Below are 27,093 nucleotides of genomic sequence, written 5' to 3' on the forward strand. Positions count from 1 at the left end.
AAATTGCCACAGATATTATATAATTTATATAAGTTGCAGGTGTACAACAGAGTGAGTCACAATTTAAGGTTCTATTCCCTTTACAGTTATTGTAAAATATTGGCTATATTCCCTGTGCTGTACAGTATATCCTTGTAGCTTATTTTATTTTTTTATTTTTTAAATTCTTTTTTTCTGGCCACACCATGTGGCTTGTGGGATCCTGCTTCTCTGACCAGGAATTGAACCCACACCCCCTGCAGCTGAAGCACAGAGTCTTAACCACTGGACTGCCAGGGAAGTCCCCTTGGAGCTTATTTTATACATAATAGTTCATATCTCTTACTTCCCTCCCGCTATATTACCCCTCCCCCTATATTGCCCCTCCCCCTTCCCGCTCCCCACTAGAGTTGGACTTGTTTTCAGAAACTACCTCCCGTGCTTGGAGGAGCTGACAAGGTTGACCAGCAGGCCAGAGATTCAGGGAAGCGGTGACGTTTGTAGTCTTGAACCTAAAGGCTAGGTGACTTAGGTCGTGGTCTTGAACCTAAAGGCTAGGTGACTTAGGTAGAATTTCTATGCTGTGGTGTTTGAGGCCAAGTCCCTTCTTCTTTTGGGGGAACCTCATTCTTTTCCCCTGAATGCCTTCACCTGATAGGACGAGGCCCACCCACATGGCCGAGGCTCACGTGGTTTACACGCAGGCTACTGGTTTCATGGTTCATCTCCTCTGAAAAATAACTTCCTGGCACCATCTAGACGGGCACTGGGCCAAACACTTGAGCGTGGACACGTGAAATGAACCGTCAGGGCCACAGATGTGGGCAAGGCATTCTGTAGGTGATGCGCCGTGGTGTCGGTCTACTACCCACCCTGCACCCTGACTTGTCTCCGTGCTCAGCCTCCTGCACCCATGGGCACCTCGGGACCCAAGGGACCCTCTGCGGGGGTCGCGTCAGAGGTGCCCCAGCTGCGTGCCAGCCCTGAGGGTGACCGCACGGGAAGACCCCTCTGCACCTCTCCCGGGGACAGCTCGTCCTGCTTGTCCTTGGACCCTCCCCTCTGAATGCAGGCAGCTGTTTCCTGGGCTGCCCTCGGCTAGGAAAATGGTACCCTGCTACCTCCTCTCCTTGGACCCAAACCAAAGCGAGTCCCCCGTCTTGACTCTTGACCTCGGAAGAGATCAAGAGATTAAGATTTGCTCTTAGTGGCAAAGTTAACAGAACCCTCGGGATGCAGGGTTAGGCTACGTGCTGTGTCACCAGCCGAGGTGGTGCTTTGGGTACAAGTGTTGCGTGTCCCTGGGTCTTGTGGCTCCGTCCACAGAGGTGCAGCTACAGACCAGAGCTCAGAGGGGACTTTCGTAGGGTTCCTCACAAGCACACTCGCCTCATGGCTTCCTCTCCCCACAAGAAACTTAACATCTTATGGGCTTACTTCCTCTGAACATAGAAAAGTCTCCTTCTTTTTCTTGGCTTTCTCTCTTCTCTATTCTTCAGTGGAGTAAATCAGCGAAGTCCACATTTTTATGGTTTGTACCAAGGAACTTTTTCTTTTTTCTTTCTTGGCCACGCCGTGTGGCTTGCGGGATCTTAGCTCCCTGACCAGGGATCATACTCAGACCACGGCAATGAAAGTGCGAAGTGCTAACCACTGGACCGCCAGTTCCCAAGTAACTTTTGCTTTTGTAAAACAGTGGTTACTGTATGAGTTTCCTGGGGCGGCCATGACAAAGGACCAGAAATTTGGGTACCTTAGAACAACGGAAAGTTATTGTCTCACAGTCGTGGAGACTGGAAGTCCACGATCAAGGTTGGCTGGTTAGGCAGGGTGGGTCCCTCGTGGAGGCTCTGGGAGGAACCCACCCAGGCTCCGTCTCTTCCAGGCTTCTCTCCAGCTTCTGGAGTTTGCTTTATGGCGCGAGTCATATTGGATTGCAGCCCACCCAAACAACCTCATTTTAACTTGATCACCTCTGTAAAGACCCTATTTCCAAGGAAGGTTGTATCCTGAGGTTCTGGGGGTTAGGACTCCACAGCATAACCTCTTCTGTTATGGGAAGAGGGGGAAAACAATTCACACACCCACAGCACACACCATTTGTCCCTCTCCAATGGATAGATCCTTAACCATTTTTTTTTTTTTTTTTTTTTTTTTTTTTGTGGTACGCGGGCCTCTCACTGTTGTGGCCTCTCCCGTTGTGGAGCACAGGCTCCAGACGTGCAGGCTCAGCGGCCATGGCTTACGGGCCCAGCCACTCCATGGCATGTGGGATCCTCCCGGACCGGGGCACGAACCCGTGTCCCCTGCATCGGCAGGCGGACTCCCAACCACTGCACCACCAGGGAAGCCCCATCCTTAACCTTTTAAGGCTCACGTTATTTCAGCCTGACCTTGCTTTGGAGACACAGTAATCATTGACACGTTATGGGCACGGCCCTGTCTTGTGAAAATAGCTGTCTTGGTTTGAGTTTCCCAAACTTAACTTTGGGGCAGTTTTTCACTCTTTTATTCATAAGTGCGTGTTCACATCCTCGTATATCGTTGGTTGTGGCACCTCTGTGGTGAGATGTCATGTTATAAATATGCTGTCCTGCATTGATGTGGTTTTCACTAAACATTTAGCATGTTCAGTGTGTGTCCTGGGACCCCTTACAGGCAGCCGGCACCCTTGCCGTGCTTCTGTGACCAACTGTAGCAGGTGTTTGGATGAGGCTGGAATTCACAGGCGGCCCTGCCGCATCCCGGGCTGTCTCTGCCGACTTCCCTTCGTGGAAGGACAGACTCCTCTTAGCTGACGATACTTTCAGAGGTCCTGGTGGGTGGTCTCTCTTTCCATCTTCCTCCGTCGTGTTAAACCTAGGACACCAAGGCAGAATGCAAGGCAGTTGTTCGTCTTGTCAAGGGAGAACTTCCGTTTGGAGCTGAGGGATTATTGACTTGCCGACGTGCTGGCTACGGGTCCTGCTTGCAGACTGATCGTTACCAGGCTTGGCCAGCATCCAAAACGCGCCAACTGGAAACTAGGTTATGGGTAGTACGTGGAGTTTCCATAATCGTGTTTGCCATGTGCTCGTGGGTTACTGTCTCAGAATTGAACTTTCAAGGGAAGCAAATGGGACTTACTCATATGAAGTGAGCATCACACAGTCAGTTGTCTTACTGGAGTGGGACTGAGCCATCACACACACACACACACACGCACACACACATATGGCACGGTGTCCATCAAGGTAATCAATGAAGAGCTCCTTTCTTATAATAAGCTGTCCAGGCCGGTTGGTTTTTTCTGATCTCCAACGGCAAGAGGAGAATAATGTTTTCTATAACACGCTGAAAACACAGACCTCAGATACCCTTAATCATATCCACATTCAGGGTCATGTGTGTTTCCCTGGGGTTTTCCTTCAACAAGAAAGCTCAGTGAATTAATGGTTTTCAAGATATTGTCTTAGAAATCCCATAGTCATAGGCATGATTTCTCATGGGATTGAGGGAGTTCAGGAAACGGACTCCCCGTGAGACACGTAATGCGAAATGGTTTTCTAAGACAGGTGGGCGGTAGTTTACTCGTGGGCAGTAGAGAGCAGTGTGCAGAAGTAACCTTGACCACTCGTGTGGAAGTAGTTGAAACATCAAAGCATAGGATTAATACGGTGTAGGTCAAAGATGGTGGAAAGCCAGTGAGGAAAGCCATCTTTAAGATAGAATGGAATACACGCACACAAACATATATATATACACACACACATATATGTAAATGGGTGTATATATATATATATATATATAGACACACATATAGACACAAATATGTATATATGAATATGTATACACACGTATAGAGACACGTGTATATGAGTATATATATAGACACATATAGACACATATATATGAGTATATATATAGACACAGATACATCTATGTATATATGAGTATACAGACACATATATGTATATACGAGTGCATATACACACGTGTGATTACACATACGTATACACACATTCATATACATATGTGTGATTGCACACATTCATGTACATATATGTGCGATCACACATATGTACACACATTCATATACATATATGTGTCTATACAAATATACTCACTCAGGCAGTGTGATCAATGGCCATTTCTTGGTGGAGGGGAACACTGACATCACTATGGAATTGATTTTCCATTCTTCTTTGAGCTTTGTCATTTTTTTACAACCAATATATATTTCTTTTATAATAATGAAAAATTAATATTATCCTTAAAAAGTTCTCCCAAGGTATACCTTTGGTCCTACTGAAGGGGACCAGGACACGCTAGCCCCAAGTGTACCTCTTTGATACCTGCCATCTTTTGAGCTAAAGGCAATTGAGAACAAGCAGACCCAGGAAACGCTCTTTACTTCCCTCCGCCACCGCCCCCAACTGTCTAAAAAATACAGTATCAATTTACTGTTTTGTAAAGGAAATTTACATTTATCCAGGGATTTTCCATTTGTAGTAATGTCTCCATTCCAGGGAGAGAGCTACTCCTGGAGATGACTCTTTTCACCCCAGAGGCTCTTATTTGCATAACAAGACGGTCCTTATTCATATACACACATTTCTTCCCTTCCCATAACCTGCCGCCTCCACCCAGAATCCCAAAACCCCTTTTCCTTTGTTTACGCTAAGTTGGTATATAAGCCTCTATCATCTGGCCACCTCCCTGAATCACATCATTTTGGGAATTCCTATATGTATGTATGTAATTAAAACTGTTTTCTCTTGTTAAACTGTCCTTTAACAGTTTGATTTGCAGGCCCCAGGACAGAACCTAAGAGGATAGAGGGAAAAGATTTCCCCCCCTACAATACTTTATTAAAATGCAGATTTTACGTGTGTATATTTTAAAAAGTAGAAATATGTGGGTGTGCATTTATTGTCATAGGCAATAGTAACTTTGTCTTTGATGAGAACTTGAAAACCTCATTTGCTTAGCGGCAATGTATGACCCGCTACATTCCTGGCTCCTGCTGAGCCCGGGGGCACTAGCGGACCCTGTGCACTTAGCATCTGGTCTCAGGTGGCTCAGTGTAACTTCTTCAGTGGGTGTAGATTGGCTGTCGGATCAATGCCAGGTGGAGACCAGGTACAGTCCTCAATCTTGTAAATGTCACATACTGCTTACATGAAACAGGTATCCAAAAATCCAGTGTCCTCTTCCCAACCAGAAAGCCATGCTGCTTCAATTTAGGAATAGGATTTCCCATCTCTAAGTAATGTTTTCCTAGTTTTTAATCAAGAACCCCTTTGAGGATTATCGAGTCTTTGATTCAGTACACAGGTTTGCATATGTTGTGTTCAAAATATCATTTTTCACCTTTCCTTCTCTTGTCTGTAAGGTAGAGAAAGTGATGGGGGTCTGACTGTGCCAACTCAAAATATGCCACTTTGACATACAGGTTATTTTGAGCTTCTGGAGAAGCAACAGGTGCAGAAGGGTGCCTTTCGGGAGCCTCCCTTATCTGACTAAAAGCAGAAACTTGTGAGAAATGAGGACTTCCCAACTCTTTGGGGTTTTCTCTTCTTTTCTATGAAGTTCCCCATACGTGTAAAGTGAGAAGTAAAGTTGGTATCCTTCTCTCTTTACTCTGACACTTGGTGGTTTAATTTGCACGCCTCCGGTACGGAACACAAAAGTACAGGAGAAAAATTTTTCCTCCCCGACAAAAAGCCTACCACAAGACTGTCTCTACTTTTGTTTCAGATCGACTTTCAAATTCGTTATGAAGTAGTTACATCAACAGATTATTATCTATTGAAAACAAAGATATATTTTTATGGTTTCCGTTCTACCTTTTGACACCATTCATTACAAAAGCAACGTATTAAAAATCTCATGTTTCGAATCAAGCCATGCAGACATTTCCTGAATTTCTTCTACCTCTGCTTAAGTTTGTGGATTGATTCTCCCTTTCAGCTGCCTTCTGTCTGTTAAAATTGCAACAGTCTCTTCATTGTTTCCAACACCAAGTGTCCCTGCCATTCCTCCGGGCTTTATTTATAAACTTTCATGGGGAATCATGTCCTCTTGTGTATCGACTTTGATTCTTTTCCAGTTCTACGGTGGATGTTTATTTATCTTTAAATCCACCAGGGAACCTCTCCTGAAATGACTTGTACTCTTGATTTTTTCTTCCTCCTGTAGAGAAATGTATTGACTTTCCCAGCCACATAGTATATTTCGAGAATTTCCGTTCTCTCTTCTCCATGCTACCGTAGGAAACTACAGTTACATCACTTGCCAGTTTACCCTTGAGGAATGCGCACATTTATGGTTCCCTCTCTTCTTTCTAAATTCGGGGTTCCTGTTCCCTCCCAAACAGCCCTGGCAATTCAGGAGCAGACGCGTGCACGTGAGGTCGACGTGGCCCAATTCCAAGGTGAAAGTTCAGCCTTTCTCTCCCCCCACTTAATAACTCCCTCTTTCCTGGAGCTCTCTCCTCTTCTGGGGGGAAGAGACAGGAGGAAACTGCCCAAAACAAGTATCTCGACGATAATTGGGAGGTTGTCGTGGATCAGAGGAGGGCGTCTGTGCTCAGAACTGCGCTATATTTTTGTCTTAATTCCTCCCTCCAACAGAAGACCTGTTTGGAATTCCTTTGGCCGACGCCCTGCGGCCAGCTTGTCCGGTGTCACCCTTGGCTGACTTGTTCTGAGTCATCTTTCAGACAAAAGACTTGGGGCTTCTTTTCAGCTTAAACTGCATGGACCCTAGGCCAAACCCCCGAGTTTGCCTGTGGCAAAGGGGGTTTGTGACGAGGGGCTGTGTGATGGGCACACGGTGGGGACGTGCTGATGAGGAAGAAAGATGCTACCCAGGAAACAGCAGGAGGCCGGAAATCAGTCCGAAAAGGGGTTGACGTGGTTGTCACATAGGAACAGAAAAGCGCCCATGTGTGCAGTTTATAGAGTTGAGGTTTTTCAGAAAGTCTCACGTGGCAACTAAGCGTACGAGGCTCGATTTCTGATACCCTTTCTTGTCCTGTTTTCTACGTTCTAATATTTCCCTTTTCCTTTTATTATTTTTTTCCCCTTCTGTGCTTTCCTTGGTCACATTTTCTCAGTTCGCTTTTCTGAATCATTTAGTCAAGTTAGTTCGTTTATTGCCATCTTTTTTTTTTTTTTTTTTTGGCTGCGTTGGGTCCTCGTTGCTGCACGCGGGCTTTCTCTAGTTGCAGCGAGCAGGGGCTACTTTTTGTTGCGGTGCACGGGCTTCTCATTGCAGTGGCTTCTCTTGTTGAGAAGCACAGGCTCTAGGGCTTCAGTAGTCGTGGCATGCAGGCTCAGTAGTTGTGGCTCACAGGCTCTAGAGCGCAGGCTCAGTAGTTGTGGCCTGCAGGCTCAGTAGTTGTGGTGCACGGGCTTAGTTGCTCCGCGACATGTGGGATCTTCCCGGACCAGAGCTCAAACCCGTGTCCCCTGCGTTGGCAGGTGGATTCTTAACCACTGCGCCACCAGGGAAGTCCCCATTTATTGCAATTTTTAATTCCTATTTAGAAAGAGCCTTTGTCCGTTAAATTCCAAAGCGTGTTTTCTCCGCGTTTCACGCGACGACTCTGATTTCCTTCTTTTCATCTTTGTGTGAAACTCCCACGAGGGTGAATTCCACGGGTGGATTTTCTCCCAACTTAGGAGACACCTCTGAGGTTGAAAGAGTGAAAGTAACATAGAATATGGGGCACATCCCACCGGAAGAAGGAACTCAGGTGAGGCTGTATTCATATCCCATAAAACTCAGGAAAAGGAGCTGTGGGCCTGAAGAAAGTGACTAAGCCCTAAGGAATGAGAAACGATGTGTTTTGCCAGAGAGGCGTCCCGGGTTGTCAACACGTTGCGCCCCCCATAACATGATCTGCAACGACAGGAAGCTAAGATGGACAGGCTGTGTCCGAGTGGGACACGCATCAGGGCCTGTTTCCCGAGCGCTGAGCGTTCGGAGGAGAGCAAAACGCAGTCAGTTCTCAGAGATGGAAGCGATTCTCGTAAGACACTTGAACTCAGGTGCGTGTGTAGCTGCCCTCAGCCTGTAGCTGGGGGTTGCCTCCCCGGCCGGGCGAGGGGAAATCGGGGCCAGACGCCTGCGTTTCACACCCTCTCCCGCTTTGCTTCTGCAGCAGCAGCTACTCGGCGCACGCGGCGTACGCCCAGAGCAAGCTGGCCCTCGTGCTGTTCACCTACCGCCTGCAGGCGCTGCTGGAGGCCACGGGCAGCGCCGTGACCGCCAACGTGGCCGACCCCGGCGTGGTGGACACCGACCTGTATCGACACGTCTTCTGGGGCACACGGCTCATTAAGAAGCTGTTCGGCTGGTGCCTATTCAAGGTAAGGCTGCGGTGGTCGGGTGTGTCGCGGTGGCTTGTGTGCTCCGAGCCCACGTGGGCAGAGTTTGGTTTCCCGAAGGGGCTGGGCTTTCTGTACTCGTGCCGGGGGTGGGGGGGGGGCGGTCCTCAGGACGATGAGAATCCTCGTGGCCTGGGAGCCCGTGGTCCCATTGCCGAGATAAGCACCAAGGCAGAACCCTCCCCTGTGTATCCACGCGGCACTTTTTTGTTCTTGTTGCTGGAAAGGAGAAAAAGCGATTTCGGGCAGAGGCCGGCGGCGGGCTTGCATTTGCTCCCAAGGACCCTGGTCATTAGCGAGCGTGTCTGACTCGGGGCTGATGGATCTCAGAGGGTCATGTCTTGAAAGAGTAGGCGGCATCTGGGGTTGTCCTTCTGGGCTCTCCCTGGCCCTGGTTTGCACACTCTTTTTTTTTTTTTTTTTTTTTTTTTTTTTGCGGTACGCGGGCCTCTCACTGTTGTGGCCTCTCCCGTTGCGGAGCACAGGCTCCGGACGCGCAGGCTCAGTGGCCATGGCTCACGGGCCCAGCCGCTCCGCGGCATGTGGGATCTTCCCGGACCGGGGCACGAACCCGCGTCCCCTGCATCGGCAGGCGGACTCTCAACCACTGCGCCACCAGGGAAGCCCTGGTTTGCACACTCTTGAAGGGCGTTGGAAGCACACCCGTCTGCCTCGAGAAGTGAAAGCCGTGTGTCTTCCCCTCCAGCCTCCCTCCGGTTCGGGATTAATCGCGTGTGCTTCCTGCTTGTGTCTGTGCCGCCCTGCGCGCGGTGTCTCCTTGGACAGCGCTTTGCTTCTCTTGTTATTTTCTGTTGGCGTACAGTTGATGAACCGTGCGGTGTAAGCTTCAGGGGTACAGCACAGCGATTCAGTTACGCGTATACACGTGTCCACTCTCTCAGATCTGTTCCCATTTCGGTTGTTACAGAATATTGAGTAGAGTTCCCTGTGCTCTCCGGCAGGTCCTTGTTGGTTATCCATTCTACCTGTGAGAGTTTGCATCTGCTAACCGCAAACTCCCAATCTATCCCTCCTTCTGACCCTTCCCCCCATAACCGTAAGTTTGTTCTCTAAGCCTGTCAGTCTGTTTCTGTTTTGTAATTAAGTTCATTTGTGTCATCTTTTTTTTGAATATTATCTTAATTTTATTCTTGCAACATCCAAATGAGACAGACCAGTTGTCAGGTATTTTATGATAACGAATACATTACAAAGTCCAAGCTTTTGAAATAAAGGAAGATGACTTATTAAAACCTTCTAAGTATCCCTGATTTACTGATAACTTTTAATGCAGAAGGAAATGAATAGGTAGGTGTCTGACGTGCAACTCATGGTTTAACTGCAAATACCTAGATTAGGTAAGCAATTGTTATTGGTTCCTAACTAAAAAAAAGTTGCAGAATATAAAACATATACACCATTTTCATATTTAGCATCTCATTAAGACCCATGTTTCTCTATTATTTTAATTAATTTATTTATTTATTCTTGGCTGTGTTGGGTCTTCGTTTCTGTGCGAGGCCTTTCTCTGGTTCTGGCGAGCGGGGGCCACTCTTCATCGCGGTGCGCGGGCCTCTCGCTATGGCGGCCTCTTGTTGCGGAGCACAGGCTCCAGATGCGCAGGCTCAGTAGTTGTGGCTCACGGGCCTAGTTGCTCCTTGGCACGTGGGATCCTCCCAGACCAGGGCTCGAACCCGTGTCCCCTGCATTTGTCATCTTTTTTTGGATTGCATATATAAGTGATACCACACGGTATTTGTCTCTGAGTTACTTCACTCCGTATGAGAATCTCTCGATCCATCCATGACATTATAGGTTATTGTAAGACAGTGAGTAGAGTTCCCTGTGCTCTACAGTAGGGCCTTGTTGGTTCTCTATTTTATATCCAGCCGTGTGGACATGTCAGTCTCGGTCCCACCAAAGGCCGCTTGGAGGACTCATCTGGGTCCCGCTGGACCTCAGCAGACCCCTCTCCACGGGGCATCGGACACCCAGGGCACAGCACAGCCATGGCCGGATGCCGGGGCGAAGGGCGGGCTCTCACAGTACACGTGAACCAGACCACAGAGGGTGAGGCCGGGAAGTAGGAGCTGGGGACACACAGAAGGCTTGGTGACACGTGCCTGCCGCCACAACCATGGCTCACATGATGCCGAAGTGAGAAATGCTGAACGCCAGGCCCCTCAAGTCCCTCCGATTAAAGGTTCCCCGTGTTTCTGTTTCGGTGTCCCTCCTGCTCCATTTTGCCCACGTGGAGTGAGCCCTGACAATCTAGTATGCACGGGTCTCTGGGTTGTTCTTTTAACGTTTGACTCCATTTATAGTTATTAGAAACTATCATCTCTATTCCCGGTGTTGTACACGATATCCTTGGAGCTATTTTATGCCTAATCGCCTGGACCTCTTAATCCTCTCCCCCTGCATTGCCGTTTGGGGTATCTCTTTCTTGATCAAACTTCCTTTCTGGTGCAGTTAGGTTGTGATCGGTTTTACCCTGATATGTGCAATAATCCTAAGAAAAATTAACATCCAGTCTGTCGCCCTCTGTATGAGGTACAAGCTAAAAGTAATTCCTTTACATACAGTTAATCCCCAGGTAACCCAGTGAGGCCCATAGAGGCCATGGTTGTCGTTGTTTTACCATCCACACTGGAAGCATAGGGATGAAATTACTTACCTGCCCAAGGAGGCCCTGTGCCCCCAGACACATTGGTGTTTCTGTGAGTATTTCTTGCTTTTCTTTATAAACATTGTTTTTTATTTCTGTATTTTTTTTTGCTTTTTATTGAAGTGTAGTTGATTTACAACGTTGTGTTAGTTTCAGGTGTACAGCAAAATGATTCAGTTATATGTATATATTTTATATATATATAGAGAGAGAGATTCTTTTTCAGATTCTTTTCCATTGTAGGTTATTACAAGGTAGTGAATATAGTTCCCTGTGCGCTACAGTAGGTCCTTGTTGATTATCTATTTTATATATAGGAGTGTGTATCTGTTAATTCCCAAATCCTAATTTGTCCCTCTCCCTCTTTCCACCTTGGTGACCATGAGTTTGTTTTGTATGTCTGAGTCTGTTTCATAAATAAGTTAATTTGTATCATTAAAAAAAAATTAGATTCCACATATAAATGATCTCATATGGTATGTGTCTTTGTCTGACTTACTTCACTTAGTATGATCATCTCTAGTTGCATCCATGTTGCTGCCAATGGCATGATTTCATTCTTTTTCATGGCTGAGTAATATTCCATTGTATATACACACCACATCTTTGTTATCCATTCCTCTGTCGATGGACACTTAGGTTGCTTCCATGTCTTGGCTGTTGGGTGTAGTGCTGCAGTGAACATTGGGGTGCATGGATCTTTTTGAATTAGAGTTTTCTCCAGATATTTGGGATTGCTGGATCATATGGTAGCTCTATTTTTAGTTTGTTAAGGAACCTGCAAACTGTTCTCCATAGTGGCTGCACCAATTTACATTCCCACCAACAGTGCGGGAGGGCTCCCTCTTCTCCACACCCTCTCCAGCATTTATTGTTGGTAGACTTTTTAATGATGGCCATTCTGACTGGTGTGAGGTGATACCTCATTGTAGTTTTGATTTGCATTTCTCTAATAATTAGTGATGTTGAGCATCTTTTCATGTGCCTGTTGGCCATCTGTCTGTCTTCTTTGGAGACATGTCTGTTTAGGTCTTTGGAGCGATTATTCTTTTAGGATAAATTTTTAAAAGCGAGTTTGTCTATCTGGAGGCTGTGCACATGTACAATGTGGTACCCAAATTCCCACAGCACATTTCTGCCGATAGTTTTCTAGTGTTTTGCCCCCAGACCGTATGTGGTCCCGTTTAACCCTGCGTTTTCTTCCCCGTTAGCAGCGAGATGGCGTGTTTACGGGACAGTGTCTGGCTCCTTACTAGGATTACGTCTTTCTTTCCTCTGACCGTCACCTTTCAGTGGGAGGTGCTGACCGGCTTTCACAGTCTTGGCGGGTGGACCACATTCATTTCTTCCTCACCACGGGGTCGCAGAGATTAGAAACGGTGATCGCCAGAGCCCTGGAGGGGAGGGTGGAAGCCGTAAATGACAGCGGTCGCCCTGAGTTCTCCACCACTGGGCTCTCCTCAGGGCAGCCTTTTGGGGCCACCCGTGGAACTCAGATTCTGACAAGTAGGAATTAACAGTTGCAGCCGGGCCCCAGCATGCAGCCAGCACCAGCTGTAATTACATCTTCGTCAGCAGGCCGTCAAAACCCAGCTCTCCTGAATCACCCAGTTCCCCTTTGTGGTTCCGTTCAAAATCGAATTTCCTTTTGTGCATGTGACAACTTGTGCGAATTGTTGGTTCTTGTCCTGTGGGGACACTTATCTGTGCGCGTGTGTGCGTGCGTGTGCGCGCGCGTGGCGGAGGGGAGGTGATGATGCAGAAAAAGCTTCTCTGTATATTAGGGACATAATCACTTGTTTCATCTTCCACGATGAATTCTTGTGCCTTCGGTCTTAGAGAAAGTACTTTTTGCCAGAATGAGTCAAGGGGTTAACATTTTTTTTTTCTTGTTGTAAATTGTTCCGTTGTTGAACTTTCATGGTTTCTGGGCTGACGTGATTAGAAATTCCCCTCCAGTATTTTTACCTGTGGCAACAACTGAATCCTTAGCCTAGGTGATGTCCGCAGGGGGTGATGTAGGAGGACCCCAGGTGCTCATTCCTGTTCAAACTGGGAGCCCTGTGTCCAAGGGTCCATCCTTCTCTGCTGACCGCACACCATGACGATGACTAAAACCGCCAACCGTGACGCTTACTGAAGGGGTTTCCTAGAAACCTGCCCTTGCTTCCGTCTGTTCTGAATTTACTCTTATCTACACTATCACCCTCTTGTCCTGCCTTTCCTGACTCTGAACTGAGTATCTTTCCAGACCACCTTTTAGATGATTCTGCAAATCGAGAAAAGCAGCATGTAGGAGGAGGGGGTCTCCTGTGCAGTCATTTGCTCACATGTTTTGTACATTTTGGTGGTGTTCCTCTTTTCACAACCGATATAATCACCGTAAGAAAACTTAATTTGGGAGGGGGAATTTTTTTTTTTATTGGTGTATAGTTGCTTTCCAGGATTGGGTTAGTTTATACTATACAGTAACCTGAACCAGCTGCATGTGTACGTTGATCCCCTTGGTGGGAGGATGTTTGATTTAATTCAGGATTTCGGACAGAGCTGCTCTCTGTCTGAATATAGGTCATTTCTGGGTTTGACCACGTCTTTCTTGATGCTTGCGATACTGTGTTTTATAATAAGAAATATATGTGTTTGGTCCCTGTCCCCATTTCTGGCACAGAGCTCCTAAAACCCTTGGAGTTTCCCAAGTGTTGAGAGCCTGAAAGGTGTCTCTTGTTATGTTCATGAGGTGTGCCCTTTGGAACTCACTCAAGGATGGTAGCTGGTTGCCAGGGAAACCAACCAGCAGCTAAAGGGTTGGAATTTTCATTCCCACCCCCTGACCTCTCGGGACGGGGAGAGGGGCTGGGGGTTGAGTCCATCACCAATGGCCAGTAATTTAATCAATGGTGCCTGTGTCATGAAGCCTCCATGAAACCCCCAAAGGTCAGGGTTCAAATAGTTTCCTAGTTCGTGAACACGTGGCGGTACCAGGAAAGTGACAACCTGGAGAGGGTTTGGGGGTCCCCTGCCCCCGCCCCAGATCTCACCCTCTGCGTCTGTCCCATCTGGCTTTTCCTGAGTTATCTGCTATTATAATAAACCAGTGATCTAGTGCGTAAAATATCTCCTGACTTCTGCGAGCCATTCTAGCAAATTAACTGAACCCCAGGAGGGGTCATGGCAACCTTCCATCTATAGCCGGTTGGTCCGAGGCACAGGTGACCACCTGGCGTCGGAATTGTGGTAGAGGGAGGGGTAGTCCTGGGGGACTGAGCCCTTCCCCTGTGGGGTCTGAGGCTACCTCCAGGTAGATGTGTCAGAATGGAGTTGAATGGAAGGACCCCCAGCTGGAGTCGCAGAATTGCTTGTTGGTCTTGGAAAAGCCACACTTGGGAACTGGTGATCAAAATCTTAGCGCTTTTCAGAGGTGCCTTATGAATTCTCCATAAATGCCCATGTATTTATTGCATTTATTCCTAGTTATTTCCTGAAATGCTGATGTTTGTTTCGGTTCTGAATAGGGTTTATTAAAAATGTTACAAACTCGGAACACATCAGAATAAAATATTTAAAAGTCAATAATAAATGAGCACACGTCATCACAGCATCTGCCACGCCCTGCTTTTCTCCAGAGGCACATTCCTTCCTCCCCCGAGACGTAACCCCTATCCCAGGTGTGCTGTTACCCATTCTCCTGTTTCTCATTACGTGGGTGTGTCTCTGAAATTTAAGTTTGCATTTTTTCATCCTGACATGAGTAGAGTAATGTCTGTGATGTACTTTCTTTGCACCATAAATTTGTTTCCTGGGGTCGTTGTCATAAATGACCACAAATCAGGTGGGTTAAAACCACAGACATCCACCCTCCCCCATCCTGGAGACCAGACGTCTGAGGTCAAGGTGTCCCAGGGCCGCGCTCCCTCCGGAGGCTCCAGGGGAGGGTCCTTCCCGCCTCTTCCAGCGTCCCTGGGCTCGTGGCCGCGTCCCTCCCGTCTCTGCCTCTTGTCTTCACGTGGCTTCTCCTCTGTGTCTGGGTCTCTCCTGTTCTGTCTCTTAGAAGGACCCTGGGATGTAGGGCCACCGCATCCAGGAGGATCACATCTCGGAACCTTCATGGCTGCAGAGACCGCATTTCCAAATACAGTCCTGTTCAGGGACTAGGGCTTCAACATGTCTTTTGAGGGGTCACAGTTTACCCCAAAGCACTTAGTATTAAATGTCGGCGATCTGCCCATGTTGATGCATGTAGAAGTAGGTTATTGCTTTCCATCCCTGTGAAGTCGTCCCCCTGCACATACATCATGGTTCAGATTCATTCTCAGGGTCGAGGACACTTGGGTTCTTTCCGGTTCTTTCCTGTTGCCGCAGCTTTGCCGTGAAGGGTCCTCCATGGATCTCCACTTCTCACTTTCTCTAGGGAATATCGCAGGCAGTGACATTTTAAGGCTAGAAGCTTCTCACATGTTCACGTTTCCTGGGAATTCCATTTGGTTTTCCCAGTGCACAGTCCAGGGACTGAGAATTCCCAGTGGTTTACATCTTCATCATATGCGTTAAGTGTTGGACTTTTCAGTCTTTGCCAGCTTGGGTCCACTGCCGAGCTCTTCAGTCCTGGAGCAGGAAATGGCGTTTGCTGTGTTTTAATTTGCATTTGCATTTTCCGCAGTATCCTTGCGGTGGAACGGTGTCCGTGGGTTTCTTTGGCGTCTGGACGCTGGCTTCTGGGAAATGCCTCTTCCCCGTTTTTCTAGGGGGTGTTTAGCCTTTGTGTTTTGGATTCATCTCTGTTCCTTATTCTGGCTGTTGGTTTGTATCGGTTATGTATGTTGCCGATACTTTTTCCTTTGTATTTTCTGCTTCAAGAACATACAAGAAAGTAATATTGTATGGTTATAACCAAAGATATTGGAACATAGGAGAAAAATACTTTGAAAATGGAGAAACAAAAAAATAGATACATGTATATCTGTGTGTATATCTGCACACACGTACATATACATGCATACATATAGATGGAGTATGTGGCATATATCATTTGTGGAATGCACGTTGATTTGTAACTTCCTAGATGCACATAGTTATATGGAAGATTATTTATTCAAGGGACATGATTCCTTCTCAAGTAATTTTGATATATTAAATATGGGGCTTCCCTGGTGGCCCAGTGGTTCAGAATCCACCTGGCAATGCAGGTGGACACGGGTTCGAGTCCTGGTCCGGGAAGATCCCACATGCCGCGGAGCAACTTAGCCCGTGCGCCACAACTACTGAGCCTGTGCTCTAGAGCCCGTGAGCCACAACTACTGAGCCCGCGTGCCACAGCTACTGAAGCCCGTGCGCCTAGAGCCCGTGCTCCACAACAAGAGAAGCCACTGCAATGAGAAGCCCGCGCACCACAAAGAAGAGTAGCCCCCACTCGTGGCAACTAGAGAAAGCCCGCGTGCAGCAACAAAGACCCAACACAGCCAAAAATAAATGAATGAATAAATTTATAAAAAAAGAAATATTGAGATTCCAAAATTTCTATCCCATTATCAGAAGAATCACATTATAACGGCCTCACTGATGACAATGTTCAGTATACTCTGAGCCTGTACTGCCTGTGGTGATGGCTTTGTGATTCATGGTATGTGGGAACGTGGAAATATAATTTCAAAATATAGGAAAACAATGTTAAAGAAAATAAAGTCTATTTCATTTTAAAAAAACAACAAAAAAAGACAGAAACGTGATTTTACCAATTCCACCCCTGACATCTTCTACTTCCTAATAGATTTTCAGTCTCAATTTTTTTTTAGCCATATGCTTATTTAATCTGCATATATGGATCAGACTGTCTCCTTTGTGTGCTGCTTTTGGAAATGTCCCCATCTACTCTCTAGGCAATTAAATAGTAGCTCATGTATCATTTGTCCTGGTAGCTAATTTGTTATTTTGAAGGGAAAACATCTAATGTTTCTCTCTGAAGAATACTTATACCTATTGTCCTTTGTATATTATACTTGATCGTATGCTATGTTGTATATCATTCCTATCTTGCTTTTTTTTTTGAGAAATTTATATATTTATGTTTGGCTGCGTTGGGTCTTTGTTGCTGTGCGCGGGCTTTCTCTTAGTTGCGGCGAGCGGGGGCTGCTCTTCGTTGTGGTGTGCGGGCTTCTCATTGTGGTGGTTTCTCTTGTGGCAGAGCACGGGCTCTAGGCACACGGGCTTCAGTAGTTGTGGCGCACGGGCTCAGTAGTTGTTGCTCACGGGCTTAGTTGCTCCGCGGCAGGTGGGATCTTCCCAGACCAGGGCTCGAACCTGTGTCCCCTGCATCGGCAGGCAGATTCATAACCACTGCGCCACCAGGGAAGTCTTCCTATCTTACTTTTTAACAAATAAAGTATCAGTTTAATTTTATAAAGACCTGACCTACAGGGCACAGGGTTAGACAACTGTGGGTCGGCTGCATGGTTTTGAGAATAAAGTTTTATTGGCACACGTGGCTGCTTTCGTGTTACAAAGGCAGAGTTGAGAAGTTACAACAGAAACCGAAAAGCCCACAGAAGTCAAAAGCATTTCTTGTCTGGCCGTTTGCAGACAAAGCTGGCTGGCTCTGACCTAGACAGGGGACTGCATTTTAGTTTCCTTTCCTCCCTTATGTGGGTGGTGTGGGTCAGTGCATTCCCTAGAAGGGGTGGTCTTTATTTCTCGAATGATTCTGACCGTCGTGGAGCCTCATTCTGTGGGATTCTGTTCCCCAGCGACTTCACTGCGCACTTGCTTAGTGATATTTATCCTGGAGCTGGAGATCCCCTTTCTGTGCTGTTTTTTGACAAGTGTGGATGGTAAAGTTTTGATGATTTGTTTAAAAAAAAAAAAAAAAGAAAGAAAGAAAAGAGAGAGAATTAAGAAGCTTTCTATTTCCTGCCCCCTTTGCTTCGGAATAGTCTAATTGTCATGAGACGCTTTTGAAAAGTGGAACGATTCCCTTTGAAAACTCTCAGGGTTTGGGAGTTTTCAGAAAAGGAATTCTAAGTCCGCTTTCAAAATGCCTTCCATGCTTGTTGCTTGGTTGAGGGCTTCTTCCTCTTCTGTGGTTAGTTCCGGCAGCATCCTCCTATCGATAGAATCGTCTGTTTCCAGTGTTAGACTTGATGTGTTTTTACTAAATCTCTTTCCTCCAGCTCGGGAATGCTCCTGATTCCAGTTGAATGAAGTCAGCTACTCCCCTGGGCTCCGTTTAGACCTTCATTAACTCTTTTCAGTTTGCTTTTTCTCAGCTCATCTTTTAGTCTCTCAATTCTCAAGCAAAGGATGTTAAAATTTTTCAAATTCTACGTTCTTTCGCTAGCAAAACATCCACGCTTAGACATACTCCCTATTCCTCCAGGAATCCCTGTACATCCCGAGAGAGTACGTGGTGTTCTTTCTTTGTGGTCCAACGTTGAGGTGAAGCTTGCACCTGCGAATCATTTGTTAAAAATCTTTTGATCATCACATGCACATTTGGGTTTAAAATGTGCAACCACAGGGCACTGAGTAATGGTGCTTTTATATATAAGAGAGGAAATTATGGAAACTGTAGCATTCCGTAGCGGAAGCCTATTTGTTACCATGGTAATAAAGCAAAAGTGATGTGAGTTGTAAAAAGAAAAATGTTGTAGGACAGTGGCAGGCTCTGATGTCACCTTTGTAATGATGATTGTATGTCATCATTATACGTATTATTTCGTTACACGTACGTGTGTGTGCATGCATTGTGTGAAGTCTTCAAGGGTGTGCCCTCAGTCCCTGGGGGGCTGGGGGAGGGGGTCTAGAGGATTTATGTCCCTTTATGTCCCTTTATGTCATTTAATGGCATTCTTTTCCATCACTCCGAAACCTCTATTCTACACGTTATCAAAAGCCGTGGACTTGATTCCAAATTCAGAGCCGGTCCCCTGGGTAAACCAGTTAGTACCTTGAAACAACCCAGCAGGCTGATACATTCATAAAGATGAGAGGCTTAATTGGTTCTTTCTACAAGCAAGTCAAGACCATTCCATTTGTCTGTGCCGTAGGGTCAGGGAAGGTCTTCAGAGGGAGTGAGTGCCCTTCAGGCGTCTAGGAAGCAGTCAGTAGCGTCATAAATCAAATCTAGCTCCGATACAGAAAACCTGCATCTCCCAGAGGCCGTCGGGCCCTTGCATTTGGGGGTGTCATCCTGGCTGCCTCCCCCCACCCCCTCAAGGTCAACGCGTACCACGAAAAAATCGTACCACGGTTTTCAGTGCTGACTGCCTCTGGTCCCCTGGTCGGGGCTCCTGTCCAATAAGCCCTTTGAAATTCCCTTTAGCAGGTCTCCAATTACAAACGATCACGTCTCCCCTGTGCAGTGTGCCCTTGTCAGGATAACATATGTGGCTGGCCGTGGTTGGTTCCCTTCACCGTGCATCGAAATCTGTCCAGTGAAGACGGATCGGAAAGTCTGGTTCTCGGATGGATGCGCTCAGCGGCTGAGAGGCCTGGTTAAGCACCTCAGGGACACACGTCCAGGGAGCCTTCTGTCTCACCTCTGCGTCCTGAGCTGCTCCGTTGTCGGGGACCAAGCATCCAGGTGCAAGCACGCTGTCCCAGCAGCTTAAGACATGTGACACCCCCAGTTGACATTCCATCATGTCCTAGGGACCCGCCATCCATGACTCCAGGCTCCTTGGAGGTCAGCCTCTCGCCGGAGATGCTGGGTGATCCAGGGGAAGCCCAAGGTCATCACAGCAGTCCTCATAAGAGAGGTTGGGGGGCTGAGGGTCAGAGAGGGAGAAGTGACGGCAGAAGCAGAGGTCATGGCTTCCTGGCTTTGAAGGTGGAACAGAGGACCACGGGCCAGGGGATGCAGTGGCCTCTCAGAGCTGAAAGAGGCAAGGAAACACTCTCCCCACGACACCTCCAGAAGGAATACAGCGCTGCCCGCACCTGGATTTTCGCCCAGATCCACTGTATGCTCCCGACCTCTTAGGATTTGAAGAAGATGATACCCTTGTGCTGTTCTGAGCCACGATTTTGTGATAGTTCCCAAGAGCCCCCAGAGGAAATTCATACACTCCCCTCTCTCCTTAGATCTCAAGTGTCCAGACCATCACCTTGTGGCTTTTTAAGCTCCTTGCCTTCAGATCCTGCCCTTCTGGGGCACGTTGATAAGACTCACCTCTCAGGTGGGCGCCTGCGTCACCTACCTGTGCCGGGCGCTGCCCCGGACGCCATGAGGGAGTCCTTCTTGAAGCATCAGCCCCTCCCGTCCTGATGAGACCTTTGACGCACGTCTTAGAAACGCCCAGATGACGCCCACGACGTGCTGGATGTCACACAGCACTTTGTAAACATCGGCGTGTTTAATCTGTATTCCAAGACCACGGGGCGGGCACGAATCCTGCCCCCAGTTTACCAAGGGGAACGTGGAGGGATTTTTTTTTTTAACATTAGAAACGATTCGGTTTTATGAATGAACATATATTAAAATTCACAGTTTATAGTATAGTCTAAATAAAGTCTCTCAGAAATCCACTGTAGGGTCCTTGATCGAAGCAAAGGTGACAAGCTTTCGAGAAACATCCTTGTCCTTCCGATACCGTGATCTGAGGATGGTGCACGTCACGCACCAGGCATGATGGAGTGTGTTTCCTGGGTGCCGTGTGCTGGGAGATGCATATTGGATTCTGAATAGACAGGAAGGTGCTCTGAACAGTGCTCCCTCTGGGATAAATAACGTCTCCCATTTTCTATACACCTTAGGGAAAAAAAAGATCACATCACCTCAGATGGGATTCCCTAGGAGGCATGGAGCAGGGAGTTAGGGTGTGATGTCCTTCAGACTCGTGACATCTCTCTGCACAGAGCTGTGAAGACCGTTACTAGGGCATCGGGAGGTATGTCCCAACATCGTACCAGGCAGTGAGTACTCCCTTCCTCAGCAGTCTTCATGAGTGCTGAAAGGAGGAGGACGGTGTCAATGATCTGCCCTTGCAGTGGACGCAGGACACGAAAGGTGCAGCCCTTGGAGGGGGTTGAAGGCTGGGCTAAGGTCCAAGGAGCCTGAACCAGGCTGGGACCATCAGTGATGCAGAGATAGCTCAAGATGAGGGTGGCCATACTGTCATTTCTCCCTTGTCTGCTGGGTCCCTCATCAGAACCCCAGATCCCCACAAACGGTGTGAGCTACCCCCATCTCCATTCTCCCCAGGACAACTGGTCCCAGCCCCAATGAGTGTCTTAGATGTTGGGTCTGGACCTCCTCCCAGGACGCCCGATAACAGATGTCAATAGTGGTGTTATTACAGGTGGCCAGTAGGCACACGAAAAGATGCTCAACATCACTAATTATTAGAGAGATGCAAATCGATACTACAGTGAGGTATCACCTCACACTGGTCAGAACGGCCATCGTTAAAAAGTCTACAAATAACAAATGCTGGAGAGGGTGTGGAGAAGAAGGGAGCCCTCCTACACTGTTGGCGGGAATGTAAGTTGGTATAGCCACTATGGAAAACAGTATGGAGATTCCTCAGAAAACTAAAAATAGAGCTACCATATGATCCAGCAATCCCACTCCTGGACATATATCCAGACAAAACTCTAATTCAAAAAGATACGTGCACCCCAGTGTTCATAGCAGCACTGTTTACAATAGCCAAGACATGGAAACAACCTAAATGTCCATCAACAGAGGAGTGGATAAAGAAGATGTGGTACATGTACACAGTGGAATATTACTCAGCCATAAAAATGAACAGAATAATGCCACTTGCAGCAACATGGATGGACCTGGAGATGATCCTACTGAGTGAAGTCAGTCACACAGAGAAAGACACATACCATGTGATCTCACATGTGGAATCTAAAATATGGCACAAATGAACTTATCTACCCAACAGAAACAGACTCACAGACACAGAGAACACAGTTGTGGTTGCCAAGGGGGAGGGGAGATGGGGGAGGGATGGGTGGGAGTTTGGGATTAGCAGATGCAAACTATTATATATAGAATGGATAAACAACAAGGTCCTACTGTAGAGCACAGGGAACTCTTCTCTATCCTGTGATAAACCATCATGGAAAAGAATATGAAAAAAGAAAGTGTCTGTGTGTATAACTGAGTCACTTTACTGTGCAGCAGAAATTAGCACAGCATTGTAAATCAACTATACTTCAAAAAAAAACCCCAAAACAGCGATGTTGTAGGATCAGATGCACCCAGCCTACAGAGCAGCCCGTGGACTGGAGGGCGTGGTGGGATGGACCTGGGGTCTGGTTAGAGGCCGGTGCAGAGGGGCAGAAGGAGTTCATTTTGAAAATGATTCTAGAGACCAAGTCAGCCGTCTTGACTGCTTGCCCGTGGAAAGTGAACCAAGAAAGACTCGGGTCATTTGGGGTTTCTGACTCAGGGAAGTCGGGTGCATGGTGGTGGCTGTCCAGGAAATGGGGGAACTGGCAGGTGGGGATGGAAGGATGATTGACCCTGAGGTGTGTCCGTAGGGTCTCTACCTCTGGGTGCCAGCTGGGCTGCTCTGAGCGTCTGTGTGCAGCTCAGAGGAGCAGGTGGAATTTGTGGTTGCAAATATGCAGGCAGGAAGGGAGGTGACCCCCGAGGCCGTGGGTGTGGGTGACGCACCCATCATGACTGATGAGGAAGATGGGGAGGGTTGGAGTCTCTGGAAGAAGCAAGACCTGGCCGTTCCGTGCAGCACCTCCCCTCCGTCCTCTCTGCCCCTCATTTTCGTAATTTGCTAATTCTGGGTAATACCATCTCCTAAGACTGTTGTGAGCGTTGCTGACATAACACGTGGGAAAGCATGTGCAACACGGTAAAGCCCTGGATAATTACGTAGTTACAAGGCGTTCGTGTTCCCCTCTCACCGCACACAGCTCACGGCTCTGTTACGCACCGTGTGAACCCCACCCTCTGCTCTCTTTCCTTCGCTTTATTTTATTTAGTTAGTTTTTGTGCGCTTGCACCCAGCCCTCGACCCATCACCTCTGCTGGTTTTCCGCTCCAGGGGCGCGGGGGCTCTTATCTAAATGATCTCGCTTGGCTTTTTGGCTTCATGCAGAGAAAAACTTCAGCTGTAAATACGCAGTGTCTCCCCAGCCCTGCGCCCCAGGCCCCCGGCGTGCGTCTGTCCTTCAGGGATTCCGAAGCCTCTGATAAAAGCCACCCTGTTTGCTGCCGGGGTTTGGCTTCACATTTGAGACATCTCTGCTTTCTTACAAGTCTCCAAGAGGATCTCAGTTTTTTTTTTTAAGCTGCAGGTAAAATGGGAGATGTTGTTTATCCCAGAGGGACCACTGTTTAGAGCATCTTGTTATCTATTCAGAATCCGACTCTCATTTCCCAGCCCATGGCACCCAGGAAACACACTTCATCGTGCTTGGAAGAGCTCCTATCAATGACAAGTGAACGGGGACAGGTAATCCAGTTGTGCTGGGAGCTGCAGCAGGTGTACCTGGGAGGTACAGCCTTCATTTTAAAAATCGTAGGAGGTACCGTCCTCAGGTCCACGGTATCATCAGAACAAGGATGTTTCCCGAACGCTTGTCATCTTTATTTTGATCAAGGATCCTGCAGCGGATTTTTGAAATGCATTATTTAGACGATGAACTGTGAATTGAATTTGTGTTCATTCATAAAACTGAATCGTTTTTAATATGTTAAAAAATCCCTGCATGTCCTCCTCTGTAAATTAGAGGCTGTATTTGTGTGCACGTCGTGGTGTTGGGATACAGGTTAAATGTGCCAACATTTACGAAGTGTTTTCCAATATCCGGCACAGCCTGGGTGCCACGGGGATGTTTCCGAGACGTGTTTCGAAGGCATCATTAGGAATGGGGGTGGGGGATGCTTCAGAAGGATTCCCTCGTGGTGTTCAGGGCAGCGCCTGGCACACGTAAGTGCTGCAGGAGTTTCTGCTGCCCCCACCGAAGCTGCTTGGACCAGTACCATGACCTCTTTTGTTTGTTGGGTTCTAGCTCAAAAGGATTTGGGGAAAGGGGTGCTGGTTATTTCCTCTTCATGCTTTTTAGATAACCTGAAGACATCCTCGTTTAAATATAGAGTTGGGACATGTAGTCATCAGCTCAGGCTGCCCCAGTAGAACACTGCAGACTGGGCAGCTTAAACAACAGACATTTGTTTCTCCAGGTTTCGGAGGCTGGGAGTCTGAGATTACGGTGTGGGCAGATTAGTCCCTGGCGAGGCTGTCTTCCTGGCTTACAGATGCCGCCTTCTTGCCGTGTCCTCACGTGGTGGAGAGGGAGCTCTGGGGCATCTTCTTTTCTTTTAAGGACACTAATCCCATCCTGGGGGCCCCACCCTCATGACCTCATCTAACCCTAATCCCCTCCCAAAGGCTCCATCTCCTAATAGCACCCCATTGGGGATAAGAGCTTCAGTGTATGAACTCGGGGGTTGCACACATTCCATCCATAGCAGGACGTATGCATTCACTGGACACCTGTTTAAGAAGCATCTCCCACCCACCATGGACGTTGCTGGTCTCAGGTCTATGTGGCAGAACCTGAGCATCGGGGGCCGGACACCCACACAAACACCTGGCACCTGGGTGAGGAAGCTGAGGCTAACGGAGAGTGGTGGCTTTAGCAAGGTCTCCTGGGTCACGAGAGGTGATGCAGAAATTGAACCCTGGTCCTGGGACCCGCAGTTCTTTGGTGCCACTCCCTCCTCCAGAGGATGTAGCTAAACGTCCCAAAGTTAACGTTGGGCGTGGGAGGGAGTGTGTGTTGTGCGTGTGACCTGCTTATACACGCGTGTGCATCTCAGCGCCTACCAGACTTCCTTCCTTTCACTCAGGCGTGATGTGTCATCACCCTGATGGGTGAGGGTTAGGACAGTGACATCGGATGTCGGGAAGAAGAAATGCTTAAAACCGTCCATTTCGGGAGCTGTCAAAACATTTGGGAATTAAAAAGTACAAATGAAGTCTCATTTCTTCCATCTTTATCATCTGCCCAGGGCTTGGAAATGTTCTGCAGATGCTCGGGGGTGGCTGTTTTTAGCCCAGCATCTATCATGTGTTTAAGTGGGATAAGTGGATGAGATTAATTCTCCGTGAGATGCACGAGCACGAAGAACAGCTCTTTTTTTTCCCCCTGTCCTTTTCTATGTCAGAGAACTACCTGGCTGGGCAGGGCCACCCTGGGTGAGTGTGTGTACATGCGTGTAAGTGTATTTGTGTGCATGGGTGTATATGTGTGTGCATGTGAATGCATGTGTGTGTGAATGTGTGCATGAGGGTATGTGTGTGTGCCTATGAATGTGTGGGCATGGCAGTATATGTGTGTGCATGTGAATGTGTGCATGTGACGGTGTGCATGGGGGTATATGTGTGCATGTGGATGTGTGTGCATGTGATTGTGCATGTGAATGTGTGTATGGGTGTATATGTATGTGTGCATGTGACTGTGTATGGGTGTATGTGTGTGCATGTGACTGTGCATGGGGGTATATGTGTGTGAATGTGTGTGTGGATGGGTGTATATGTGTTGCATGTGAACGTGTGTGGATGGTTATATATGTGTGTGTGTGCATGTGACTGTGTGTGGATGGGTGTATGTGTGTGTGCATGTGACTATGCATGGGGGTATATGTGTGTGCATGTGAATGTGTGCATGGAGGTATGTGTTTTTGCATGTGAACGTGTGCATGTAAATGCGTGTGTGTGCATGTGAATGTGTGTGCATGGGGGTATATGTGTATGCATGTGACTGTATGCATGGGGGTATATGTGTGCATGTGAATGTGCATGAATGGGTGTATATGTGTATGTGCATGAGGGTATATGTGTGTGCATGTGATTGTGCATGTGAATGTGTGTGTATGGGTGTATATGTATGTGTGCATGTGACTGTGTATGGGTGTATGTGTGTGCATGTGACTGTGCATGGGGGTATATGTGTGTGGATGGGTGTGTGGGTGGGTGTATATGTGTGCATGGGTGTGTGTGTGCATGTGAATGCATGTGTGCATGGGTATATGTGTGTGTGCATGGGGGTATGTGTGTTTGCATGTGAATGTGTGCATGTAAATGTGTGTGAATGTGTGGATGGGTGTATATGTGTGTGTGCATGTGAGTGTGTGGATGGGTGTATATGTGTGTGCATGTGACTATGCATGGGGGTATATGTGTGTGCATGTGAATGTGTGCATGGAGGTATGTGTGTTTGCATGTGAACGTGTGCATGTGAATGTGTGTGTGTATATGTGTGAGTGCATGTGACTGTGGATGGGTGTATATGTGTGTGCACGTGACTATGCATGGGGGTATATGTGTGTGCATGTGAATGTGTGCATGGAGGTATGTGTTTTTGCATGTGAACGTGTGCATGTAAATGCGTGTGTGTGCATGTGAATGTGTGTGTGCGTGGGGGTATATGTGTGTATGCATGTGACTGTATGCATGGGGGTATGTGTGTGCATGTGAATGGGTGTGTGAATGGGTGTATATATGTGTGTGCAAGTGAATGTGTGTGTGTATGGGTGTAAATGTGTGAGTGCGTGTGACTGTGTGTGCACGGGGGTATATGTCTGTGCTTCGAAGTCCGTTTCCTTCAGAAACAGGATGACCAACAGATTTCCATTGCAATCCCGTCTCCTGACAGTAGCTGAATTTTGGGCCCAGTGCCGTGCCCTTTGCGCATCCCACGCTCATGTCCGGCACACCACAGGCAGTACCTTCTGGAACTGCCATCCTTGTGTCTTAGTTGGACATGCGGACCACAAGCACTGTTACCCAGACAAGAGGGCTTTCAACCTGTGGGGGAAGTGGACCCCCAGATAAGGCCCGCTGGAGGACCCCAAAGAAGCAGCCTCTAGAGAGGGCTGGACACGTCCCAGGGAAATCCCAGGAGCGGGGGAGCCTGCAGCTGCAACAGAGCAGGTGTTTCTGATGGAGGTGACTCACTCTGGGGGTGAAACACGGCAGGGGTTTTCTGGGCATGGACCCCTGAATCCTCGACCTGGAGAACGGTTGACTTACGAAACAAGCTCGTCCCAGGAGCCAATTGAAGGATCTTTTTGCCAAGGAGGTGTACATCCATCCTAAGAAG

General features: G+C 47.6%; 1 protein-coding gene across 4 annotated transcripts in view; it reads left to right on the forward strand.

Annotated features, from left to right (window-relative positions):
• DHRSX (dehydrogenase/reductase X-linked) overlaps positions 1 to 27,093 on the forward strand; it is a 154,939-nt gene that overhangs the window by 124,008 nt on the left and 3,838 nt on the right. For 3 of the 4 annotated variants that reach the window (XM_079909795.1, XM_079909797.1, XM_079909796.1), the window contains exon 4: positions 8,129 to 8,336. In XM_079909795.1, coding sequence (XP_079765921.1) covers positions 8,129 to 8,336 — 208 coding nt within the window. The remainder of the gene's footprint in view (positions 1 to 8,128; positions 8,337 to 27,093) is intronic. The other variant, XM_079909798.1, reaches the window with a different exon arrangement.

Source organism: Stenella coeruleoalba, assembly GCF_951394435.1.
Source record: "Stenella coeruleoalba genome assembly, chromosome: X".
Classification (NCBI taxonomy): Eukaryota; Metazoa; Chordata; class Mammalia; order Artiodactyla; family Delphinidae; genus Stenella; species Stenella coeruleoalba.